The sequence below is a fragment of the Ixodes scapularis genome, unplaced genomic scaffold (assembly GCF_016920785.2).
Source record: "Ixodes scapularis isolate PalLabHiFi unplaced genomic scaffold, ASM1692078v2 PGA_scaffold0__279_contigs__length_252992795, whole genome shotgun sequence".
In the NCBI taxonomy this organism is placed as follows: Eukaryota; Metazoa; Arthropoda; class Arachnida; order Ixodida; family Ixodidae; genus Ixodes; species Ixodes scapularis.
In genome coordinates, this window is record NW_024609835.1 from 216,682,115 (window position 1) to 216,703,742 (window position 21,628).

At 41.2% G+C, this 21,628-nt stretch overlaps 1 protein-coding gene across 1 annotated transcript in view; it reads right to left on the bottom strand.

The window, feature by feature from the left end:
- Nucleotides 1–21,628, bottom strand: part of LOC8033560 (hemicentin-1) — a 211,206-nt gene that overhangs the window by 133,193 nt on the left and 56,385 nt on the right. The window contains exons 3-5 of the mRNA XM_040500344.2: nucleotides 20,515–20,832; nucleotides 9,901–10,191; nucleotides 8,750–9,019 (exon numbers count right to left, since the gene is read on the bottom strand). Of these exons, the coding sequence (XP_040356278.1) occupies nucleotides 8,750–9,019; nucleotides 9,901–10,191; nucleotides 20,515–20,832 (879 nt within the window). The remainder of the gene's footprint in view (nucleotides 1–8,749; nucleotides 9,020–9,900; nucleotides 10,192–20,514; nucleotides 20,833–21,628) is intronic.

Sequence of the window (21,628 nt, forward strand, 5' to 3'; positions counted from 1 at the left end):
AAAGCCTAGTTCACATGCAGCGGTTTTTGGCCCTAGAGCGGCGCGATTTCTGCCGTCGCGGCGCTCTGGCCGGCACCAGCAATTCTGCGGCACGAGCGCCGCGACGGCAGAAATCGCGCCGCTTTAGGGCCAAAATCGCTGCATGTGAAACACGCTTAATAGCGAGCACGTTTCACAGCACTCGTGCCCACGCGTGCCCTCTCGCAGCGTGAAGTGGGTTCGCTTCTGCCAGCACGCCACGAGTGGTAAAACTCTCCGAGTTCAGTTCATCGCTGACACCCCACGCGTGCATGCACTCATTGAACTGAAAAAAACGAGAATGCGCCAAAATGCATTCCCCTCATGCCTGGCTCCCGCGAAGCCAGCAAGGAGTGGGAGCAGACGCCGAAAGTTTGTCTGCTACGATGTGTCGCGGAACCGAAAGGAAAGAAAGTAGATTTTTGATAGAAATCGCATCCCGCGGGCAACGGATTCGAACGCGAGCTTGAATTGTGAGTGTCTGCAGTTCCGTAAAGAAAGCAATTGACAAACCGTGTTTTTATTTTTAGGTTTTAAGTCGCTTTGTTGTCGCACAAACACTGATATATTCCAGTGTGTAAAGAAATGCTCAGAACAAACGCGTCAGCGGCCCCCGAGACGTTTATCGCCATCCGTGTGCGGGTGAAAAATTGAACATTTGTCGACTAAACTGCCACAGCAGAAACTTCTGACTGCCTAATAAGCATCAGAGAAAGCTAAACGTAGTGATTTTACCCGACACTTCAGCAACATCATCATGTTTGAAATTTACCTACGTCAGCTAAGTTGCCCCGTCGTATTTTGATCGAGAAAGCTCTTGTTCTCGACACCCTCAACAAGGCTAATAGCTGATCCACCTGTAATGACGATCGAAATCGAAAGTCCCCCGAAAAGTTTTGCTGGATATTCTAACAGACTGGTTTTAAGTCGTAACCTTTCAGTGGTGCACGCATAATACCATGCTCAAATGGATCAAGCTTCTGCTCGGACAGCATCACCAGTTTTCTTCCGTGTAAACAATTATAAGAATTGAAAGATCGCAATCAGCTGCTATATAGACAGCTGGTTGCGGAAGCTTACGCCGTCTGTAACTATCTCTTCAACAGCCAAGTTGCTTCAAATCATCGCAACTATAAACTACAGGTTACAGCGACCAGCGTTTGCATATAAATGATGGTAGCGGCCGCCACTCTTACATTCTCACCCATCACTCCAAACAGAAAGGCGCCAGTTTCGGTTTGAGGCCGGTACATTTTCTACAACATAGATGGCGGCAGCATCAATCTTCTGCACTCTGTGCATTTGGCGTGTTCGTTTGAGTCCAGTTCTCCGTGTAACACCCTGCGAGTGCGATGCATTCTGGGAGAGAAATCGAACAGTGCCAGTGCGTGTGAAACGAACTCGCCATAAGTCACGCCGCCACCGCACACTGAGCGTGGTGCGCCGCCGGTTCAACTCGTTTTCCCACGCCGGAGCCGCCGTCGCCGCGCAAGTTCTTCTCATCTGGGTCGCCGCCGCCGCCATCTGACCGACGCCCTAGGCCGGTTTGCTGATCTTTCGGCCGCGGCTGCGGCTGCGGCCAAAAGGGATTTTTCTGTCACGTGACCAGCTCCATGGGGACAAGGAAGTACCTAGCGTCCCTGCCTAATGGCGGAGAAATCCGTATTGCTTCAAGCACAAAAGCCTAATTTCGCTCGCAGAAACTGACTGCAGGGACTTTCAACTGGAGTCCATTTGACCGCCCCCTTATACTGTAGGAGCGGCAGATAAAGTTACGGCCAGGAAGGGTGAAAATGAGCCAAAATAAAGAGAAAACCACTCGAGATGAAAGCGGTGGCAGAATATTCACATACCTCCGCCAGCGCCGGCGTCTCGCGCCTTATATTCGTTTTTTGGCCATCGATAATGAGGACGGGGTGCCTTTTGTTTTGTTAACGCTCCTGGGCCTTCAATGTCTATGGCTCTCCCGCATGGCGTGGTTCCTTAATAACGTCGATGCTCAGCCGGCCAGGATGTATTTTCGACAAAGTGTTGGGGCGTACATTGCAAACTCTAGGACACAAGAGACCTTACCTGATTGGTTACCTAGAATTGAAACGCTCGAAACGTTAAGGAAATTTTTAGGTGTCAACATCAGCCAATGAAGAGATGACGATTTCATATTTCTTCCTCATTTGTATATACCTGTCATGTAACCATGGCATGTAACCAAGTGTGTGTAATGTTAATATGTCTGTTTGTGTGTGTTTGGTTTAGAACATCAGGTAGTAAAAAAATATGCTGTGATCGAGAGGTTAGAGCGCCGGCACTTATCGTCACGTCGTGAAAGTTTCGAGTTCAATTCGCGCTAGGTACTTTTTTTTGTATTTTGCGCGTATCTTACTTAACTGTGCTCCTTTTTAGGAATCATTCACTTGCACTACTGCGCCTTACACGGTGTTTACTCTTAGTCCCACCTGTTCAATCGAAACATCAGTAAGAAGAAAAAAAAAAAGATCGAGGCAAGTTAACGCGCTGCTAAAATCATTTCATAATGTTCATTAAAAGGAAACCAAGGCAACAGCATCGGTATGGCTTTCACACAAACGGAGCCGAAACAAACTTCCTTTCCCCAGCAACTACAATTTTACGTGTTTTTAAATATACAACGCTCTTGCTACGACTCCTTTCAATAACAGGAGACGCCCGTTTAGTACTAATAAAAACTGCAGTTGTGACAATTAAAAAAAAAAAAGATTTTCACAAAATAAGCATTAAGAAAAAAAAAAAAGACTAGAAGCTGTGGATGCATTAATTGAGCGAAATCCTAGAGGCGAGGCAGCAAGTAAAACGTCTGAGAAAGTAGTATCACCGAAACAAAAGACATCATACTTATACTTGCATGGAATGTGATAAAAGCTATATTTTTACCCTTTACGTTTTGTTGTTGCAGTCGTTTTGTAATATTAACACATTACTTGTTGAATTTTAGTTAGATTAGCAGACGGTCGCAACCGAATGCAAAAATGAATCAACCGTTGATGTCGCAAACCCTCTCTCTAACGCAAACACCTAAAATGACTTTGGATCAACAAATGGAAATAATTAGAGCAGGTGGAAAACGGAAACAACAAATTCTAGAGAAATTCAGCAGCACAGTTACCTGGCGAACGAAGAAACGGGCATGGGAGGATATTGTCAACTTTCCGCGGAGTGTACGGCAGATGCAGGACGCGTGGCGGAAGTTGGTAAAGGAAGCCAGAGGACATGTATGCGCTCTTCCGAGGTCATGAACAACGAACTGGTGAGTCAGAACTACCAGCCCAATGATTTTAGAGAGCTCATATGGCCTTGTCTACATTCTTAGTGCGAGTGCAGTTAAATAGAAAATAAAAAGCGAGTTACTGACGCGACTTGAACCCGGGACCTTGACGCCGCGACGGCAAGGTCCCGGGCGTTAACAATCCGGAAACTTTTCCGGATTGTTAAGGCTCTACATGTCAAGAAAGAAAAAATATTCCAACGAACTGCTAACTAAAAAGCTGAAGTATGTCTCTTCGTCAATGCCATGTACAGTTGCTTTTAGAGAGAGGTGTCAATGCTAAACGTAAACGCAAACATCAGTTTTCTAATCTCAGATATGAAAATGTTAATTCATCTAAAACTATTGCTTACTTAAAATTGCACAAAGCAAAATTGTATCAAGTCACATCTTGATTTTAAAACCCAAATTGAAATCACTGGATTAAGAAGTTTAATCCTCTCATAACTAATTATTTGCACCGAACACTACGCTTTATTCCTGAATAAACCTCACTACAGCGATAATATATTTGTCATCATTATTTTAATATGGATAGGCGAATATTCGGTTGTTTCAAATAGCCCATCGAATTCTGTTCTATTCAGCGTTCGCTTCAAATCGAATTTTATTATGCGACAATATCGAATTATTCAACAATATAAAAAAAATTCAATCTTTCCGATTACTCTTGCTTGGATTTCCGGCCAGGTGGCGCTAGCTTCCAACCATTTCGACCACTTCGTGCTCCCAAACTCAGTACACTTGAAATTAAAAAATACAGTACATCAAATGCCAAATAAGGGCAAATATGAAACTATAGTTTAAACATATATTGTGGTATTTGTTGCTTGTACTATTCGAACTATTCGATTCGAAATATTCCGTCCAAAATCACTATTGCTTCGAATTTGGTTCGGGCCCAAAATCCTCTATTCACCTATGCCAACAAATTAAAGTTGCAAACACCTTGTTTAATTTTTTTTTTTTTTAATGAGCGTCGTCGATTTTGTGCTAAGCTAGTTTTTATGGGTAATTTAGACACACACACGTTAAGCAGGGTTCATGGCTCTTCAAACCTGAATTTACCATTCCCTACCTAAAGAATAAATGCACAGTGTAATGTGCTAGTTGCATGGGGAGCTATACTTAAAGAGAAAACGAATATCTACAAAGACGAGTCAGCGGCTCTTGCGCAGAAATAAATCACACTTCAAACGTTTGTTTAAAAATATTATTAAGAGGAATTAAAAAAAAAATATATATTTTCGCACCGAACTACGTTTGCCGAAAACAATCAAATTGAAAATATAATATTCAATCCTAATTGCAGCTTCATTTCCTTAACCTGCCGATTAACAAGACATCAATGTATGTAGGAAATTACAGATGCGAAACCTCGTGATGCGATTGGTGATGATGACCTGAAGTCACACTTGTTGGCCCCTGAATGCCTTTAGTAAGAAACCTAAGTACTTCAAGGTCGTAGCATAGCCTCTTATAAACTGACAAATCCAGCAGAACGCCACGAGAAGCAGCCGCCGAAACGGAAAAGGTGGAGCGGCAGACAACGAGTCAAAGGAGAACCACGTGACTGCCACCCTGCTGCTGCGAAACGCCAAAAGACACTTCTCCTGAGCGAACAGGTTTGTTTGGGGTCCTCGCCGCTGCAAAAGCTTTGCGCTGACGTCCAAGTTTCCCGAGAGATGGCTCTTTGATGATCTGTGCTACAAGATCCTCCGGCTCCAAATCTGCCACCGGGAACTTTATGTCTCCGTCGCCGAGCTGCCAGCCTTTTTGAGTATAGAAGAGGCTATGATTGTACACGCAATCAACCCCTCAATTAGGGTGACCACCGTCGAAATCCTAGATTGGCATTATATCTTTCATACCTTTTCTTGACAATATACCTTTTATCTATCCCGCCAGACAATTTCAATGAACCAGCAGCATTTGTGGTGAGGCTTCAAAACTAAAAACTTAATTGTCTACCGCATTATTTCATGAAAACATCCCTCCGTAAATAAAAGAAACAAAATGTGATTGCTAAGTTTTATGCATGCATTTCAAATAATCTGTGGCATGCGTTTAGAGATGTTATCGATTTTAGGCCCAGCAAAACTTCTTTGAACGGAAAATGTTCTTATAAAGCTCTCTGCCAGCGCGATTTCGGATTCGCTTATTCAAACTAGACACGCCGAAAATAACAGTTGCTGACTCTAAGCCCGAAATGGCGGCGATGTCGACCGGTACTTTACGTTATTAAGTGATTTGATAAGCAGTATAAAATAAACAAAAAAAAACAAAAAAAACGTTAAGCTGGTGTGACTTCCGGAGGTATACTGAAGCCATGCACTGCAACGCGCTTTTATTTTACGACTCTCTGAGCCGATAACCGCGCGACTCCGTCCTTTTTTTTTTCTAGAGGGCTAACGTGTTCCTTATCGGGCAAGACCCGCGGCCACTTCCAAAGAACGGTTGCACAGGGCGTCAAGGGTCAAAACAAGCTTATTCGCTCATAAACCGTATTTGTTTTCTTTTCTTTTACGTTGTGAGTCGTTAAAAGAAACTCTAGATTCATTGAAATGTCCACAAAAGTAAGCTCTTTCCAGTGCTCACAACTTACCCAGGCTTTTTCAGGAAAAGCCGAAGAGATTTATACGGATGAGTTACAATCGTGTACGGGCCGTCATCCTTCTAGTAAAGTGCGGCCGTAAGCGGAGATGTCAGGAAAGATATCTGTTGTCTTTCACCGGCGTGGTCGTCAATCCCCCTGCAGGTGTCTCACTCGACGCGCCACACAAACATTAGTTTGGTAATTCATTCACAATGTTGTTGTTTGCCCGAGTCTTTTAGAATGTAAAAATAATAAATACGCAGTGGTGACTTGCACAAAGGATCAAATTCATATCATGCGTGTCTTTTTCGCGTAGTTCGACAGTGGCCTATTGGTGTTTACTGGTAAGTTACATATTTCGATGTCCATTGCCAGCATGCCTTTCTGTAAACAGAAAAGAGTAATTTTTTTTATTCTCCGCGATGATAGGACGGACAACGAAAGAGTGTAACGCAGGAATAATCCAGTATCTCTTGGCATCATACAATATGATATTTAAAATATACATTTCGTTTATTTCATCTTATCTTTTACTTATCTTATCTTTCTTTATTTTATCTACCTTATTTTATCTTAGTTTTTATTATTCTTTTTATTTCAGCGCTAAAATTTTAATCGATGATATATCATATTTGATCATATATTTTTTCAAACTTAACTAAGTTAATTTAATAAAAAACATCTTCGCCTTTAATTTAAGGTATTAAACTAGAATTTCGTCTCCTCTAAGGCATTTTTTATATGCAGCGTTTTGTACTTTCTATGCAGGCATTCTTTTGGTTAACTTTTTATTGTAAATAATTTTGCTTAATCAACAAATTATATTGCAGTTTTCTACGCTTCCAATAGAGCCACGGATGACTACACTGTCCCTGATTATTCTAGCGCAAGACATATGTATATCTAATTACATATAATTGTGAATATCATTCTTCTGATCGTCATGACTGATATGACTTGTCCCCCATATATTTTGTACAATTACATTATAACGAAGACAGCGCTGGCGTGCAGATGTAGTAATAACCTTGTGTCAATTACTGCATGTCGTTCTGTGCCGAACGCGCCAACGAAAACTGTCAACTACTCGTGATACTCGAAACCTTTCCGAAATACCCACGAAATGTTTAAACCTCTTATTGTCATATTTTTCTATTGCATTAATTAAACGTGAACGGCATCTTTTAGAATATTTTGGAAGCATGGTTTGACTATTTTGTTTAAATCTCGTGATTCTTCAGCCGAATTTGCTAAGGGTCCATGATCAAAGTAATCTTTAGAACAGTTTCATTATAAATGTGTATTTAAAAAAAAGTGTAGTAAAATATGTTTTTTTATATTATTTTAATAACCTTTCACTACGCGATGTTAAATAAGTCTACAAGCAACATAATGGTTTGTAGTTAGTACATGACAAATAATTTTTGACATAATCAAATCAAATCAAACCAGTTTATTTTCACCTTGTACAAAGATGAAGGAGCTGTGGAAAAACGCTGCAGCATTGCAGCTTCTTTCCCCCTTTCACACAAGTGTACGAATTACGTTAGGATGTACATACCAAATATGTTGCATATTTAGGTGTCTTGAACTATAGATCTTACAGCAGCGCCGTCAACCATAGTTTGATTGCGTACAGCCCCAAAAAAGCGCGAGAGCGGTGTCGTATTTTTTTTTTCGCTTTTAACATAAACGTAAAATTTCCTATAGAATGCGAAGTACACAATACTCCTAACGGAAAAGCAAAATATAGCGGCGATAGCCGTGTGTCATTGAACTGCATATGCTAATAGGGGCATTGTATTAGAAACAGGAATCCGGTACTTTGAAGTCGACTGTGTGTGCCGTCCCCGAAATAATCATACTTACAAAAACTGAATGTGAATAGAAAAGTTTCCTGGACAGACCTTCAGATATGACAGTGCATTAACATTAACATAACTTATTTTATGTGAGCTCCATGAACTCAAAATTTTATTTCTGGTTCTGTCTTATCGTTTCAGTTGTCAGATGCTCCCGGGCAGGAGGAGTTCGGCTAACAGCAAGGCCGGCTGAACAGAGCCCCATTTTGCAGATTTGAATTTCACTAATATTTCAAACGGTGAACATCACGATATCTACATCGTCTTGGAATATGCATATTATACCGTCTGTATAACTTTCGCTCAATGTGTAAAAAATCAACTCCATCGGCGAATTTCAGTTAGTTAACCACATAAGTATCGCTTTCATAAGTCGCCAAGACGCCTGCACGTTTGCTCACCTCGTTAAAATAGCAAGTTCGCCATTTAGACCAAAAAAATCGAGATGCGGCGATACTCATTGAGAACCGTAAAACATATATCTAGTCTTTATTTAGTGTGAAGTAGACTACAGTGTTTTAAACTAAGGAAAACTAAAACACATTTACTTGACTGAATGAGTCTTCCTTGATATCGAATATATTCAGCACATTGGCTTATTCTCAACAGCAGATTCGTTAAAAAAGCTTTGCTTCGAACTATATAGCTTCAAATGAATGCTTGTCTTAATGAAAGTTTTTGCAAGATGGCCAAACCCCGTAAGCAGCCATATGTTCACACCAATGGATGTCCGCACGATGGTGCGGGCATCCATTGGTGTGAACATATGGATACCCAAGCTGCAGGTTGGGTGTCCACGAAACAATCCTCGGAACAGGCTATATTTCACCTCGACTAACCTAGTTGCTTGAAGGCATGAAAACGTAAAGGATTTCTATACATTTTAGTAAAAACGGCTTTGAGGCCCCCAAGGGCGCAGAAGATATATCAAACGTAGTTTAGTAAATAAATCAGTCAAACGAGGCTACTCACACATTATAAGAAGCTCCTTGGATGTGGACACGGGGCTCCAGCCGGCGTCGTTCTTGGCCTGGCAGGTGTAGTTACCTGCGGTGATCCTCTCCAGCTTCTCGAGAAGGACGTCGGACTCCTTGGTCTCATTGACGAGAACAGCCTCGCGGAACCAGCGCACTTTGGTGAGGTGGCGAGGGTTGCCAGACTCCGCCTCGCATCGAAGCAGCACGGGGCCGTCGTCCATTGCAACTACCGCCGGATTGATCCACACAGTGACCAACGGCGTATCTGCGCGAAATGAATGAAAATGTCTGACGAGCTTGTAAGTAGTGATGTGCCGTACGTACTGGATTCCCCCGCTGCCTTTCGTAAACTGTGCACGTGTATAAATATGCTACATGAAAAATCTGAATTACGCACATGTGTTCTGGGAACATAGTAAGGTCCACGGTTTGAATAATTATGAAGTTTTCAATAACGTAATAACTGGAAAATCATATCCCGATAATAAGGAGAACGCTCGTGCTAGCAGATAGAAAATATTCACACCTGTCATAATTTGTCAAATATTTAAAAACACATGTGAATATGGAACTTAAGTGTAACCACTGGGTGATAACGAAGTCATTTAACAGTGCAGTTTTTAACCTTTCAAAATGTAATCATGAAACATATAGAGTGGCGCAGTTAATAATATAATTAAACCACTCCTACTGAAATGGCCGGCCCTACCCCAGGCTAAAGCTGCGGTACTGACAGAATCTAAAGAATTACCTACAGTACAGGTATCATTCGTAAACATTTCTTAACCAGGTAATCTGGCTTTTCAACTTTCCCGGGTTACAATGAAAGCATGGCAACTAGAAGAAGTCATATTTAAGGAAAATTAGTGAACTCATTGCATAAGCATTAACCGAGGGAACAGAAATGTATTTAAAATAATGCCCTCAAATATTAAAAAAGTGGCTTTCAGCTGCAGTTACTGTGTCAAAAAAAAAAAAAAAACAACTGGGCTACTTCTGTTAACAATTGTGTCTTGTTTCATCTTGAGTCTGCGATAAAATAAAACGTTACTAAATGTATCACCCAGCTAAGAAAGAGACAACAAGAGGGAAGCATGCTTCTGATAGAGTTGCGAACGCAGTGACGGTAATGCAAACGCCGCTCACAAAACACGTCAATGTAGACGGCATTGCTGGAGTTTCCCCTCCCGAAGGCGTTCTTCACGTGGCAGCTGTAGACGCCCGCGTCGCTGCGGCTGGCGTTGCGAATGTTGAGCAGTGTCCTCGGATGCAGCGCCGCCCGGTGGCTCTTCCGCGAAGGCAGCATCTCGCCGTTCTTGTACCACACGACCTCCGTCACGTTGGGGGGATTGGCATTATAATGGCACGTCAGATTGCACGAGTGCCACTCGGTCACGTTGACACCTTCCGCCGGAAGCACTTTGACTGCCGGGGGGTCTGCGGAGAGCGGAAGGAAGGGGGGGGGGGGGGTGTAAGCGCGTGTGAAATATTTGACGTGTAATGCTTCCTGAAACCTACACAAACGGACCTCTCGACGGACATCATGCGGGGATTCCTGCGTCGTAAATTGAGTTGACAAGTTTCCTGGTCAGCTTTCTGTGCCTCGATCTCTGGTCGAATCTGCGTGCTTGCTTTGCAGAACAATATGCATCTGACGAAATTTGAAAAAAAAAAAATATATATATATATATATATATATGCTCCCTAAAAGCCTAAGAAAGGCAGGTAGCAGTGAGCTGCGGGCCTCGTAGTATCGCTCCGCAGTTCACAAGATAAAGGCATGAGCCAATAAAAGTGCCGGAGGAGGAGTCACGAGGCAAGCAGCGTCAACAAACAAATAACTCCCGGTGATTCATAAATTGTCAATATCTATACATGAAACAAAACAAAAAAAAATCTGGCGGTGAACTTTGATTAAATATCTATGTGTCAACTGTCAACTAAAATTACTCCTAGTCATCTTTGAATTTGTATCAGAAATTTATGTTTTCGTCAGTTACACCTAAGCGGATTCGCATATATGTTTCATTAGAAATTAAGTATACTCGTAGGAAAACAAAACAAATCAGTTAGAATAGAACAAGTGAAAATATATTTTCGTGTCATATTTTTTTATTACATCAATTTAATTAAAATTTTATATGATATTTCTTGTACGTGAAAGGAAGTCGGCTGCTTATTCGAAGTAAACGTATTCTTTACAATATTATGCGATGTTGTGGCGGGTATATGCGGCAACAAGAAAGCTGAAATCAATCAAATTTTCAGGAGCTTTTTTTTCAGACATAGCACAGCCCCGACACCGAGATTGTGGGTATGCGAACGACTAAAAATACAAGAGGTTCAGAAGATGTTTGTATGCCTAATTTTCACCAGCTCATTCGGGCTCTGACTTTCTGTTCGATAATTTTTATCGCTTCCCACCTAATGTATGTATTTCAGGTTTTTCGCTATCTCAGAAATGTCACACATTATAAGCAATGCCTACTAGCCAAATTTACCACTCAGTACGCATTGGGCTACTCCAAGCGATATGTGGGGCGCATAAGAAAACCTGGAAGCCAAAAATAACTGTATGGTAAAAAAACTTTTTTTTTTATTTTTTTCGCTTTTCGCTTTTTCACCTTTCCTGTGGATTCCGCGCTTGGCAGTTGAAACCCTTCGTTACGTACCATCGTTTTAAAAACCGGGTGACTCATCAAGGCCCGCGATAATGCAATCCTTGGTTTGTGCCCATACATAATATCATTAAAAAGCAAGCTGATTTTGCACGGATTACATTAAAGGGGCTTAAGTGTGGAGTACATGGGGCTCTTCTAAGAAAGGTTATATTCCTGGAAACAAGTACTCAAACTAGGTAGCATGGCACTTGATTATGGGCGAGTGTCCTTCCAAGTATTGATAAGATAGCAGGCGAAGAAAAAAAATTTCCATCTCGACGGCCGCTTTATTATCCAGTTTCAGTTCCGAGGAAAATTCATAGCCAGGTTCAAATGCTTTTCAATCTTGACTCTCAGCCCAGCAAAGCTTCAACGTGCAAGTAACAAGGCCCTTTGAGTTATATTCTATTTTCTTCACCCGTCGACGGTGGAATTTAATTTTAAGATCCTCATTCCGCTCCACCCATCGTTGACTTTTCCCCTCCCTTCATTCTTCGGGAAACCCTGGGACGCTTCATTTTTCTTGGCGTCCCTGCTCTTTTAGGCGAGTTTTTGTTTTGATATTACTAGTGAAATTCTAAGGCTTCTCTAATTTGAAAATTCTGGAGCCTGCTCAGCCGTCGTGGTTTATCAAGAAGATCCCAAGAAAGTAAACCTTAGAAAAATGCTGATCCAGCCTCGGTTCACGCGGGCAAAGAGAAAAACAAAAATGCTCGGTAACTATTTGTAGCATGATAACACTAGAACAGGCAGGACAATATAAATACAACAATATTTATAACGCGCAATATATTGCAATCACTCATACGTATTTCATAATGCACAATATATCGCAATTGCTAAAAGGAATCGAATTAGGTTCCGGTGGTCTCTAGTATACCATTTTCTTTTATTCAGCCTGGGTTGATATCGCGATCTATATATATGAATACCACTGTGACACAGAGGTCAGTGAAGGTATGATTGCATTGGAGATTGCGGCGACCAAATTTAGATCAGGAATTGAGGGGCTTAGGGCAGGCTCCACTATGCAATTTAAGGAGGCGGAAAGTTTATGACTTCAGAATGGATGAGCCAAAGAGATGTATTAATTCACGTTTCTTGAAGGTATTGTTTTTTTACTTGTTATACCTGAGACCATTCTAACTGACAAATGTATGATACCCTAGAAGAGGACGAAACATCTAATAACCAATATGTGGAACTCGGGCAGATCTTCAAGAAACAGTGGTCCCAAACTTCAACGCCACGTCAATTCAACCACCGAAATCATAGCGACTTCTGAACTTGACTCAGCCAGCCAAAGGTCGTTATCGTAAAATGTTTCGCGCTAAAAAAAAAAGTTTATACAGCGTCATCGCACGCTAGGCTGCGAAACATAATACAGGATAAAATTAAGAAGTCCACGGAAAATATATATTCTGAAAACATTGACTCGTACGCCTTATCCTCTTTGAACGGACTTATAAATAAACAGATCAACGAATGAAAGACAGGTAATTTCAGTTCACTACTATAAGAAATTGATACCTTAGTTCCAATAATTTTCAAGTACTATTAGTTTTTCGCTTTGATATTAGATCAAGCACTTTAAATAAAACACACAAATATATATATATATATATATATATATATATATATATATATATATATATATATATATATATATATATATATATATATATATATATATATATGACTTTTTATTTTTGTAAGACGAAGGCAAAAATGTAACAACTAGTACGCCTTCCGAGGAAGAAAGACAACATTGTTTCTGTATCGTTTTCCGTTTCTAGATCCGGAGGCCAAAAATGCGTGTGTTGCAATGTGGACACACACACACACACACAAAAAAAAAAAAACACCTTAGCAGCGATCCGAAAGTTCTTCCCCTTACTGTAATGAATTACGTCGTTAATCCCTAGATAAGGAGCCGTCGCTGTTTTCTCGACTTGCCTGTTCTGGGTATTCTCCAGCCTTTTCTCGGAAAAACGCTTTCACTGCTGCTGTTTTTTCTTTCTTTTTTTTATTTCAGGTAGGTGGTTCCGAATGCGCGGTTATATACTTTATTTTTACTTCCTGTCGTAGTCATGAAAACATCGTCCATGTTTGAAACTATGCTCGTCCTCCTTTTTGTTTGCATTTTATATAAGTTTTTCTGCACTGTTTTTATCGTCCACTCCAAAAAAGCATCGACTGATGATCGCAAAAAACCTTTGACAGTTTCTCATTTTTAATTGCACCTGATTAAGCAAGTACCATGCTTGCAGACACATTTGAATTATTGAGGAGTCTCACAAGAGCAAGGTGGGCAGTTCTATTTTTAGCCTCCACTGACAAGGTACACCCGTGTGCGATATGAAGGTGAACATCTCCCTTCTTGTCTTTTGACGCTCCTGCGAGTTTTGAAACAAGTTCTCTTCCAGAAGAAGGCTAGAACGCAAAGTTTAGACCCGAAGCCACGAACCATTTCAGACGTTGAGAGTTAATATAGCTTTAGGGCGCCATAAAACAGGCAAGAAACCAGGTAAGGTGTTCTTCTTCATATTGCCGGCGGATGTACATGTATAGGCTATCTGGTCAAAAGCGAGTGAAGCAGAGTCGTTGAGCATGAAGAAGATCAAGCAAAAACAAAGGAGACAATTATAGAACGAACGAGGTTAAGTACGAAAAGTATGTAAGCGATTTGGCGAGCGACAAGACAAGCGTCGGCGACCCGCTTCGCTGTCGCTTGGTTAGTCGCGCGACGAGGCACACTGCATAAGAGCGGCGGGAGCAAGCGACCAAGGCGATGAGGAACGTCTTTTTTTTTTTAAATTCATAAACCGAGTGGTGCGACGGGGGGCAGTGAGAAATCTACGTCTCTCGTCACTTACTTTCGTCGCTCGCTAAATCGCTTACATGCGGTTCAGCCTTAAGTGTTTTTTCGACAAGTTGTTTTCATAATCGTGTTTTCAAGCACGAGTTTTAAGGTGTTAACCTTTGTATATCTTGTTCGCGGTATGACATCTATGTTAGAAATGTAGTATGAAATCTGAGCACACAGTTTTAAGACTCGTGTAGCAACATCCCATTGAGCGCTGGCGCCATCTCGTTTGTGCTGCATGCGTAAAGCACGCCGTGCTTTTTGCATGAAGTCATCGTGTCTTGTTCAAGGAAGGGTGAACAACGCGCTTAAACTCCCTGTTGGAGGCAACACTGCACAATAACTCAGCGTTGTACAAACGACTGATTGGTAAATTATGGCATCCTTGTACAGAAAAGTTACGGCGCGACGGTGGATTTCTTAAAAATACGCTTTTGTATGAATGGTTAGTGTAATAAGCTAAGTATGCTTTTCTTTATACAAGTATATACCTAAGCACTTTTCAGAACTTAGCAAAAAAAAAAAACGCAACTAAAGGTTATTGGCGTATAAAAGTGAATATATAGAGAGAAAAAAAACAGAGTAAAAGCATATATTCTAGCTTCTCGTAGGTTTGCAGCTTTATCAGATGAATAAGCATTTGAGGAAATAATAAGCCCACTTCGGAATAAATTTTTTTTGTGTCTTCTGTTTGATATACTATGACCCTTTGATAATATATTACCAAAAATAACGCGTTGTCTAGGCTTACCAAAGTCAATATGGAAGTCGTTCACTTCAATTAAAAAATAACTGGTGCGAGACAGCCCATTTAATCATGTAACCCAGGACACATCTAAATGCACGGGGGTGATGGAAACAGAAGCCGTATGAGGGTTCTTAATTCAACATCCTCCAGCGACGTAAAAATTTCGTACGCCATATGAAAAGCTCGTTCTTACGTTGGATGATTACTTCCTTTATTTTTCCCGAGAATATACACAAAGAGCAAATTATTTGAAGGTTAATTTTGAATGAAATTTATAATAAACATTATGTCCATGCCACACGTTACTACACTATCGTGGAAGAAAACGGTATCAAAAAACAAATGGCGATAATTTTTGATTAGACACTCAGCCAAATAAATAACGCAACTGAATAATGCGTTTCCCTTTTATTTATATTAGTTGCCAGAAAACGAGCCACGTGATAAAAAGTGTTACGCAAATAAAAATACAAACAACTAAAAGTTATGCGTTTTCTTTCCTGTCGTTTTTCAAATGGAAAACATATGCACTTTATTCACAGTTTGTGAATTTTACTTTGCTTACCCTGTAAAATAACATTCCATGCAGTACAAACTAATAAAACTCCACCTTTTTAATAGCCTTCGTGTATTTACCCTCAATATTAATTCAGAATTTTAGCAATTCAACTTGTCACCTCACACAGCAATAAATTAGGCTTTCAACGTTCGGGTCTTTTTTGAGGATATTTTTTAGCTCCATTTCCGCTAATGTATTCTTATAACCTATGATAATCCTCATTTTCACCCTATGTCCTTTTAGCCTAGGCTTGACATTTGTTGCATTTTGTTTTTCCCTATGAAAACGGGTATAAAATCGCAAGCAATTGAGAGTGTAAAATTTCGTAAGCGAGAAATTTTAAGCTTCGTAATTGGCTCGGACTCAAAACAAATACGATAAAAACGTGCAGAAAGCTAAAGCCACCTGCGCTCAGCTACCTTCAAGATTGCACTTGCATCTAGTTTTATGCGTGATCTCGAAATTCATGGTAATACGAAATTAAACTTTAATCATCATGCATCTGTCATTTGCAGCGTTTCCCTTATACCCTTAAGCGCAATTTCTCGGTTCGCAATACAGTTTCCTTCGAGCTCATGATACGTTCAATTATTTTGTTGCCTTGTTAGCGGAGAACTTGTGTTTGTATTCTTTGTGTGGAAGGCTGTATGATTGGCGGCATAATGCTCAGTCGAGCGTGTTGAGGAACTTTTTGTTGGTATTCTGTACAACCGAAGTTTTGGACGCAAGTTGTGCTACAGTTCAGATGTGTTACTTCAAACATAAACTTGGTTCATGCCAGGCACGTAGCCAGGGGGGGGGGGGGCCATGGGGCCCGCCCCCCCCCCCCTCCCCCCGAAATCTTCTATTTTGCTGGGACCCTCCTCTCCCCCTCCACCTCATACAGCACTTTGTCATGGGCGGCCGCCGCCCGCCCCCCCCCCCCCCCCCCCCCCCCCCCCCCCCGAAACGAAATCCTGGCTACGTGCCTGGTTCATGCTAATTGTTTGATAGATCTAAGAAACTAGGGTAATGTTCATTGTATGATAGGTGACGATGTCGGTACATTTTGTTTTTCTATAAACTTGGCAATGGAATTGTAAACTCTCCCTTATTGTTAAGCTCCTATATTGATCTCTTTTACATCCGATATTACATTAGCAGTAGTTACAGCTTTTTCTACCCACTTGCGCTTTTTACAATGTCTTCTGTCATAAGAATGCAAATTGAATTTAACGAGTAGGAGTGTCCTTAACATAAAATATATGGTGATACACAAATAATTCGATGTAATCTCGGCGGTTATTAATTACCTGCGTAGTAGTGTATCCGTGTGAGTGTGTGTTGTACTTAGAGTTGCGTTTTATTCACTGTTAGAGCCCTGCATATCCGCAGATATCCGCAGATATCCGCAGTAAACTGGCGGATGCCGATAAAAATCATACGGATTTTGGCGGATCGCGAATCGGATGCGGATGTCAGGGGCTGCGGACGCGGATATCCCTATCCGCGGATTAGGATCTAAATTTTTGCCCAGTGGCATTCAGTCCGTCGACTGACGTTTCGTCTACAGATCGTTTCGTTGGCATGCGACGTTTAATCGCAAGGCTTCCCGTGTTCGTTTCATCAAAAAACCTGAGACGTTTCGTCGCACACAATCCTGCTATTTTCGTAACAAACTTTTTGCGTCTCGCCTGGATTACAAGGGGGGAGGACGTGGTTTGGTTTAGCACGTCTTAGTGAAGCGGGCTAGCTTTTAGCGGCTCAGTGAAGAAATACGTTGTTGGGAAAACGTCGCAAGGGCATGTGCTTACAAAACGTACACCGTCGACGAACCTTGTGTTCATGAAATTTATGTCTTTGAAAATGGGTCCACAAAACGTATTTCCCAAAAACGTTTTTCGAAGAAACGATAGGGCTCCTGAGAAAGATCTGATTCTTACTGAAGATCGCTTCCAGTTAGTACATTTCATCTCGTTAAAAATGCTATCTATAGGAAAAGTAAAAGTATAGAATGCAGGGCCTCAATCGTCCCGAAAAAGCTAGTTCTTTGGCAGGGAAAGAGCGCTAAATTTTCTCGGGCCAAGAAAACCTCAAACGAGCAAGTCACAAGAAAGTAGAAGAAACCTCACCCTCTTCGCAGAGAGTGGTGTGGTACTGATACCAGAAACAAAAATAAGAGCTTCTGCAGAGAGGGCGACCCTGTGGCGCCACGGTTTGCAAAGTTTCGGAATCAGCGTCGCACGCACATAGGCAGACCAAAAATTGCCTGTTTCTTTTTTGTATGCTTAGAGTTTTAGCCAAGAAAGTCTCGTAATTCATATTCGTACGGTTATGACGCCAGGGCACCAGCAATGCCAGCGGCTGCCGCGCGCAACCTCCGTAGGCACCCCAAGCAAAATAATCATAAAAAAAAATCTTTTAATATATATATTTGGGCGCCTGCAGGCCGGGATCTTTCCCGAACAACACGTTAGTCGATCCGATCAGGCCTTGGACTTTGACTTAGCGGCGCATCTGCCCGCTGGCTGACACGAAACACCGTGAGACTCGAGGCGGCCGCATACGCCCGGTAACATCACCGAGAGGATTTTATCTTCCTACCACTGCTTCTCCTCCTCTCTTTTCGAACTTTTTTTAAAATTTTTATGACCTTTTTTTTTTTTTTTTAGGCGTTCAGACTTCAGGGGAGAGTTAAGGGGCCACGGGTGAAAGTTTCCGATACCGCATGCGGCGGGGAAGAACGCGGTCGGTGTGATTTCCGCTGATTTCGCTAGTCTAAATGTAATCGTCACCTCTGGTGGTTAGCAAGAATGTCGACATGGTTCCAAAATTTGCGGATGCGGATCGGATGCGGATACTCAAACTGTTATCCGCGCAGGGCTCTAATCACTGTGCACCGCATGAAAGCATTCAGCTGTGCGTGGACACGTAAAAGTGAAATGCAATATGTACTGTTATTATAATAATTATAATTATTATAGATGTTTTCTTTTGTCACATTTCTTTGGTGTATGTTTGTGCGACCCCGCCAGATTCGTCACCTAGAAGTTCTGTTCCTCGCAATTTTTTGTCGATATTTTCTTTAATGTCCCGTGACAAGACAGACAGAGAAGTTTAATAGTTTTTTTTTCTCCTGTCTCTGCGTGTTTGACAACAACGATTTTTTTACGAGTGATTTATATTGAACAGTACTACCGAAGTGAACAAAGCTGAAAAATGCTCGTCAAGTAAAACATTTTGATATTTGCCTCTGCAGCCTGTATTCAGTGTCTGATGAAAATTAAAACCTAGGTTGATTGATTGACTAATTTAAATACTAAAAATAAACGTATGGTTTGAATTCCAAACTTTCTGGGCGTTATCATAAACTATTAAACCATATATTTTAGAAATGCCGTGGAAGCGCAAAAGTGGGCTAAGTTTACCACTTGTGCAACAGGCGCTAGGCTAGCGGTGGGAAAAAAGGGATGATTAGAGACAGAGATAAACGTCGCACGAGAGTTCTCGCACCGGTAGCCCCTCTCTTGCTGCACGATTGTGAACTTCAGTGCTCGACCGTGCTTTTAGCATGCCACCAGTGCCTCTAAAAGTTACTACCTTATTGTTTTTCGATTACGCTCAACAAATTTCTAATCGAAACCATAGCTTATTGGCACTATTTAAAAAGCAAAATATTATATTTTAGTAGTAAATGCGCACTCATCATGATGATTATCCTTCCAAATTATGACTCTCTGAACGTAAAACTCACCTGCACTAATCCGATTAATGTAACTTCCACGTTTTCTAATTTTTTTTTATAAACAAATTTGTAACCATTTAAAAGAAGCACTGCATACTGTTCATGCAAGACTTGATGTTAGTCAATGCTCACGTTCGCGCTACTAGAAAATATAGAATTAACATAAGTGGTACAACACTGCTTACCAATGTAGTTGTCGGGACCCTGAGGATGTTTGTAGTATATGTTTTGTAAATATAGATATGTTTACTTTTTCAAAACGTTTTACCAGCTAGACTTCGCGCAACTGAAAGACAATGCAATGCTACATCAACCAAAAAGGCGAAATTCCCCTGGATATCTTTCAATTCTAAAGGAACACATTAATTTTCTTCCTCCACTGGAGTGCGCTAGATTAGCTCTGTTAATGACCGTTTTTAAGTTGTAAAATAAGGTAACTGCGTCCTTCTTTTTCGTCTTTACTCGAAAACTTAGCGTTTCTATGAAGAAAAAGAGTCAGGCATAGTTTGACCTATTTATATTTTATGTCCTCTAAATCTTCATCAATATTGTTCATTTGGCTAGCTCCCTTGGACTTCACGGCTTATTTCACATGCAGGGAGGAGATCCCTTGACTAAAAAAAAAAAACGAATTTCGACATAAATATCAGCTCTAAAAAATGGCTCGCAACATGCAGTGAGCAAGCTATATATTATTTTGAGACTGATATTTCAAATTAAAACTATATTTATTAAAAATTTTTTCTGCTTCCTCGATTACCGTGCTCTTTGGTAGATCTCAGCTAATTGCCCTGCGACTTCTTTCAGGACATATTTGCCTTTAAGAATGTTTTAGGTAGTGGCAAATAAAAAAAATCCTTCGGGCACACAGCAACGCAATGCATGAAACAACAAACAATAAAACAAAAAAACTGCCATTTCATATTTCATCAGCATAACCAGCTACAGGAGTGAGCAGTTTCATATACAGTGTTCATGCAGTCCCAATGTTTAAGGTTCTGGCTTTTATATCTGATTTGTCTAAACAAAAATATAATTATCATTAAGTGTGTCTCGAGGGACAGTAGGCACGCAAGAATATCCGCTTGTGTAGAAGGACGCAAGACGTACCTTATAGCCTCGACCTCGGCTTCGGCTACCAGGTTAACGTTGCTCCGAATTTTAATCGCATTATTTATGGACGGTTCACATAAAGTCACTTACAGAGTACTTCAAGCCGCACAGCCTGGAGGAGGGGCGCCTCTGTCCTGTTCTTCAGGACCTCGTTGGTGCCTTTACAGAAGAACTCGGCCTGGTGGTCATAGAGTCCGGCCACAAAAACGATGGTGCTCGTTGTGCGGTACGTGCCGTCGCTCATCAGGTCTTCGGTAGACGGCGGCTGCGGCCGCACCAGCTCGGACCGGTTGTACCACGTTATGTTGGCCGCAGGACGGGCGCCTTCGATGATGCATGTCAGCGAGACCATCTCGCCGGCCACTACGGGATGATTGGGACCGCGTAGCCGCAGCGCCGATGGCCGCACTGGAGCGTGAAAAACAGGACATAAACAAATGATATCGAATGATATTTGTGGTGTTAATGATGCATGAACAGTGCCTGTCTAAATGGCGGCATTGGGTGTAAGGATGCAGTCGACACGCTAGTATAATTTCTCTATCATGTTTTTACGTTCTGCATGCTCAACTTTTTTGCGTATATCACTCATCCTAATATTAATAAAAATAAATATTTATTTTGAAGTGCCCGAAAACAGCCAACAGGTTTTTTTCTTTGGTACACATAATAAATGAGGAATTAAAATAACAGACATAGCAAAAATACACAAACGTTACAAATTGGCAAGAAGTACTTTCATTTTCATCGCGAACACCCGAGAGTCGCTAAATATATCCACTTCAGCATTGTTGATGCGGTTAAAAAGCAGTTGGCAGCCTGATAAAGGCGAGAGATCACAGAGAGTATTAATGTAAAAAGTACAATGATTTTTAGTCGGTCGGGAGGGAACATGTAAATTAACATCACTTAAAAGCGAGCCACAATCAGATACACAGTTTACTAACTTATGAAAAAAGACTAAGTCACGTTCCGCTCTTCTATCGGACAAGTTTGTCAACGAAACTTTTTTAAGAAGAAATTCATAATCAAAATAGAAGCGACGATGAGAGTATCGATCATACACAATGCGTATTAACCTCTTCTGTACAATTTAAATGTTCAATGCCTGAGTTTTATTTAACGCATTCCGAGCTACTGAAGCAAATTCAAGTCTAGACCTAACTAGGGCACAAAATAACCGAACCAAGGAAGCCGGGTTATT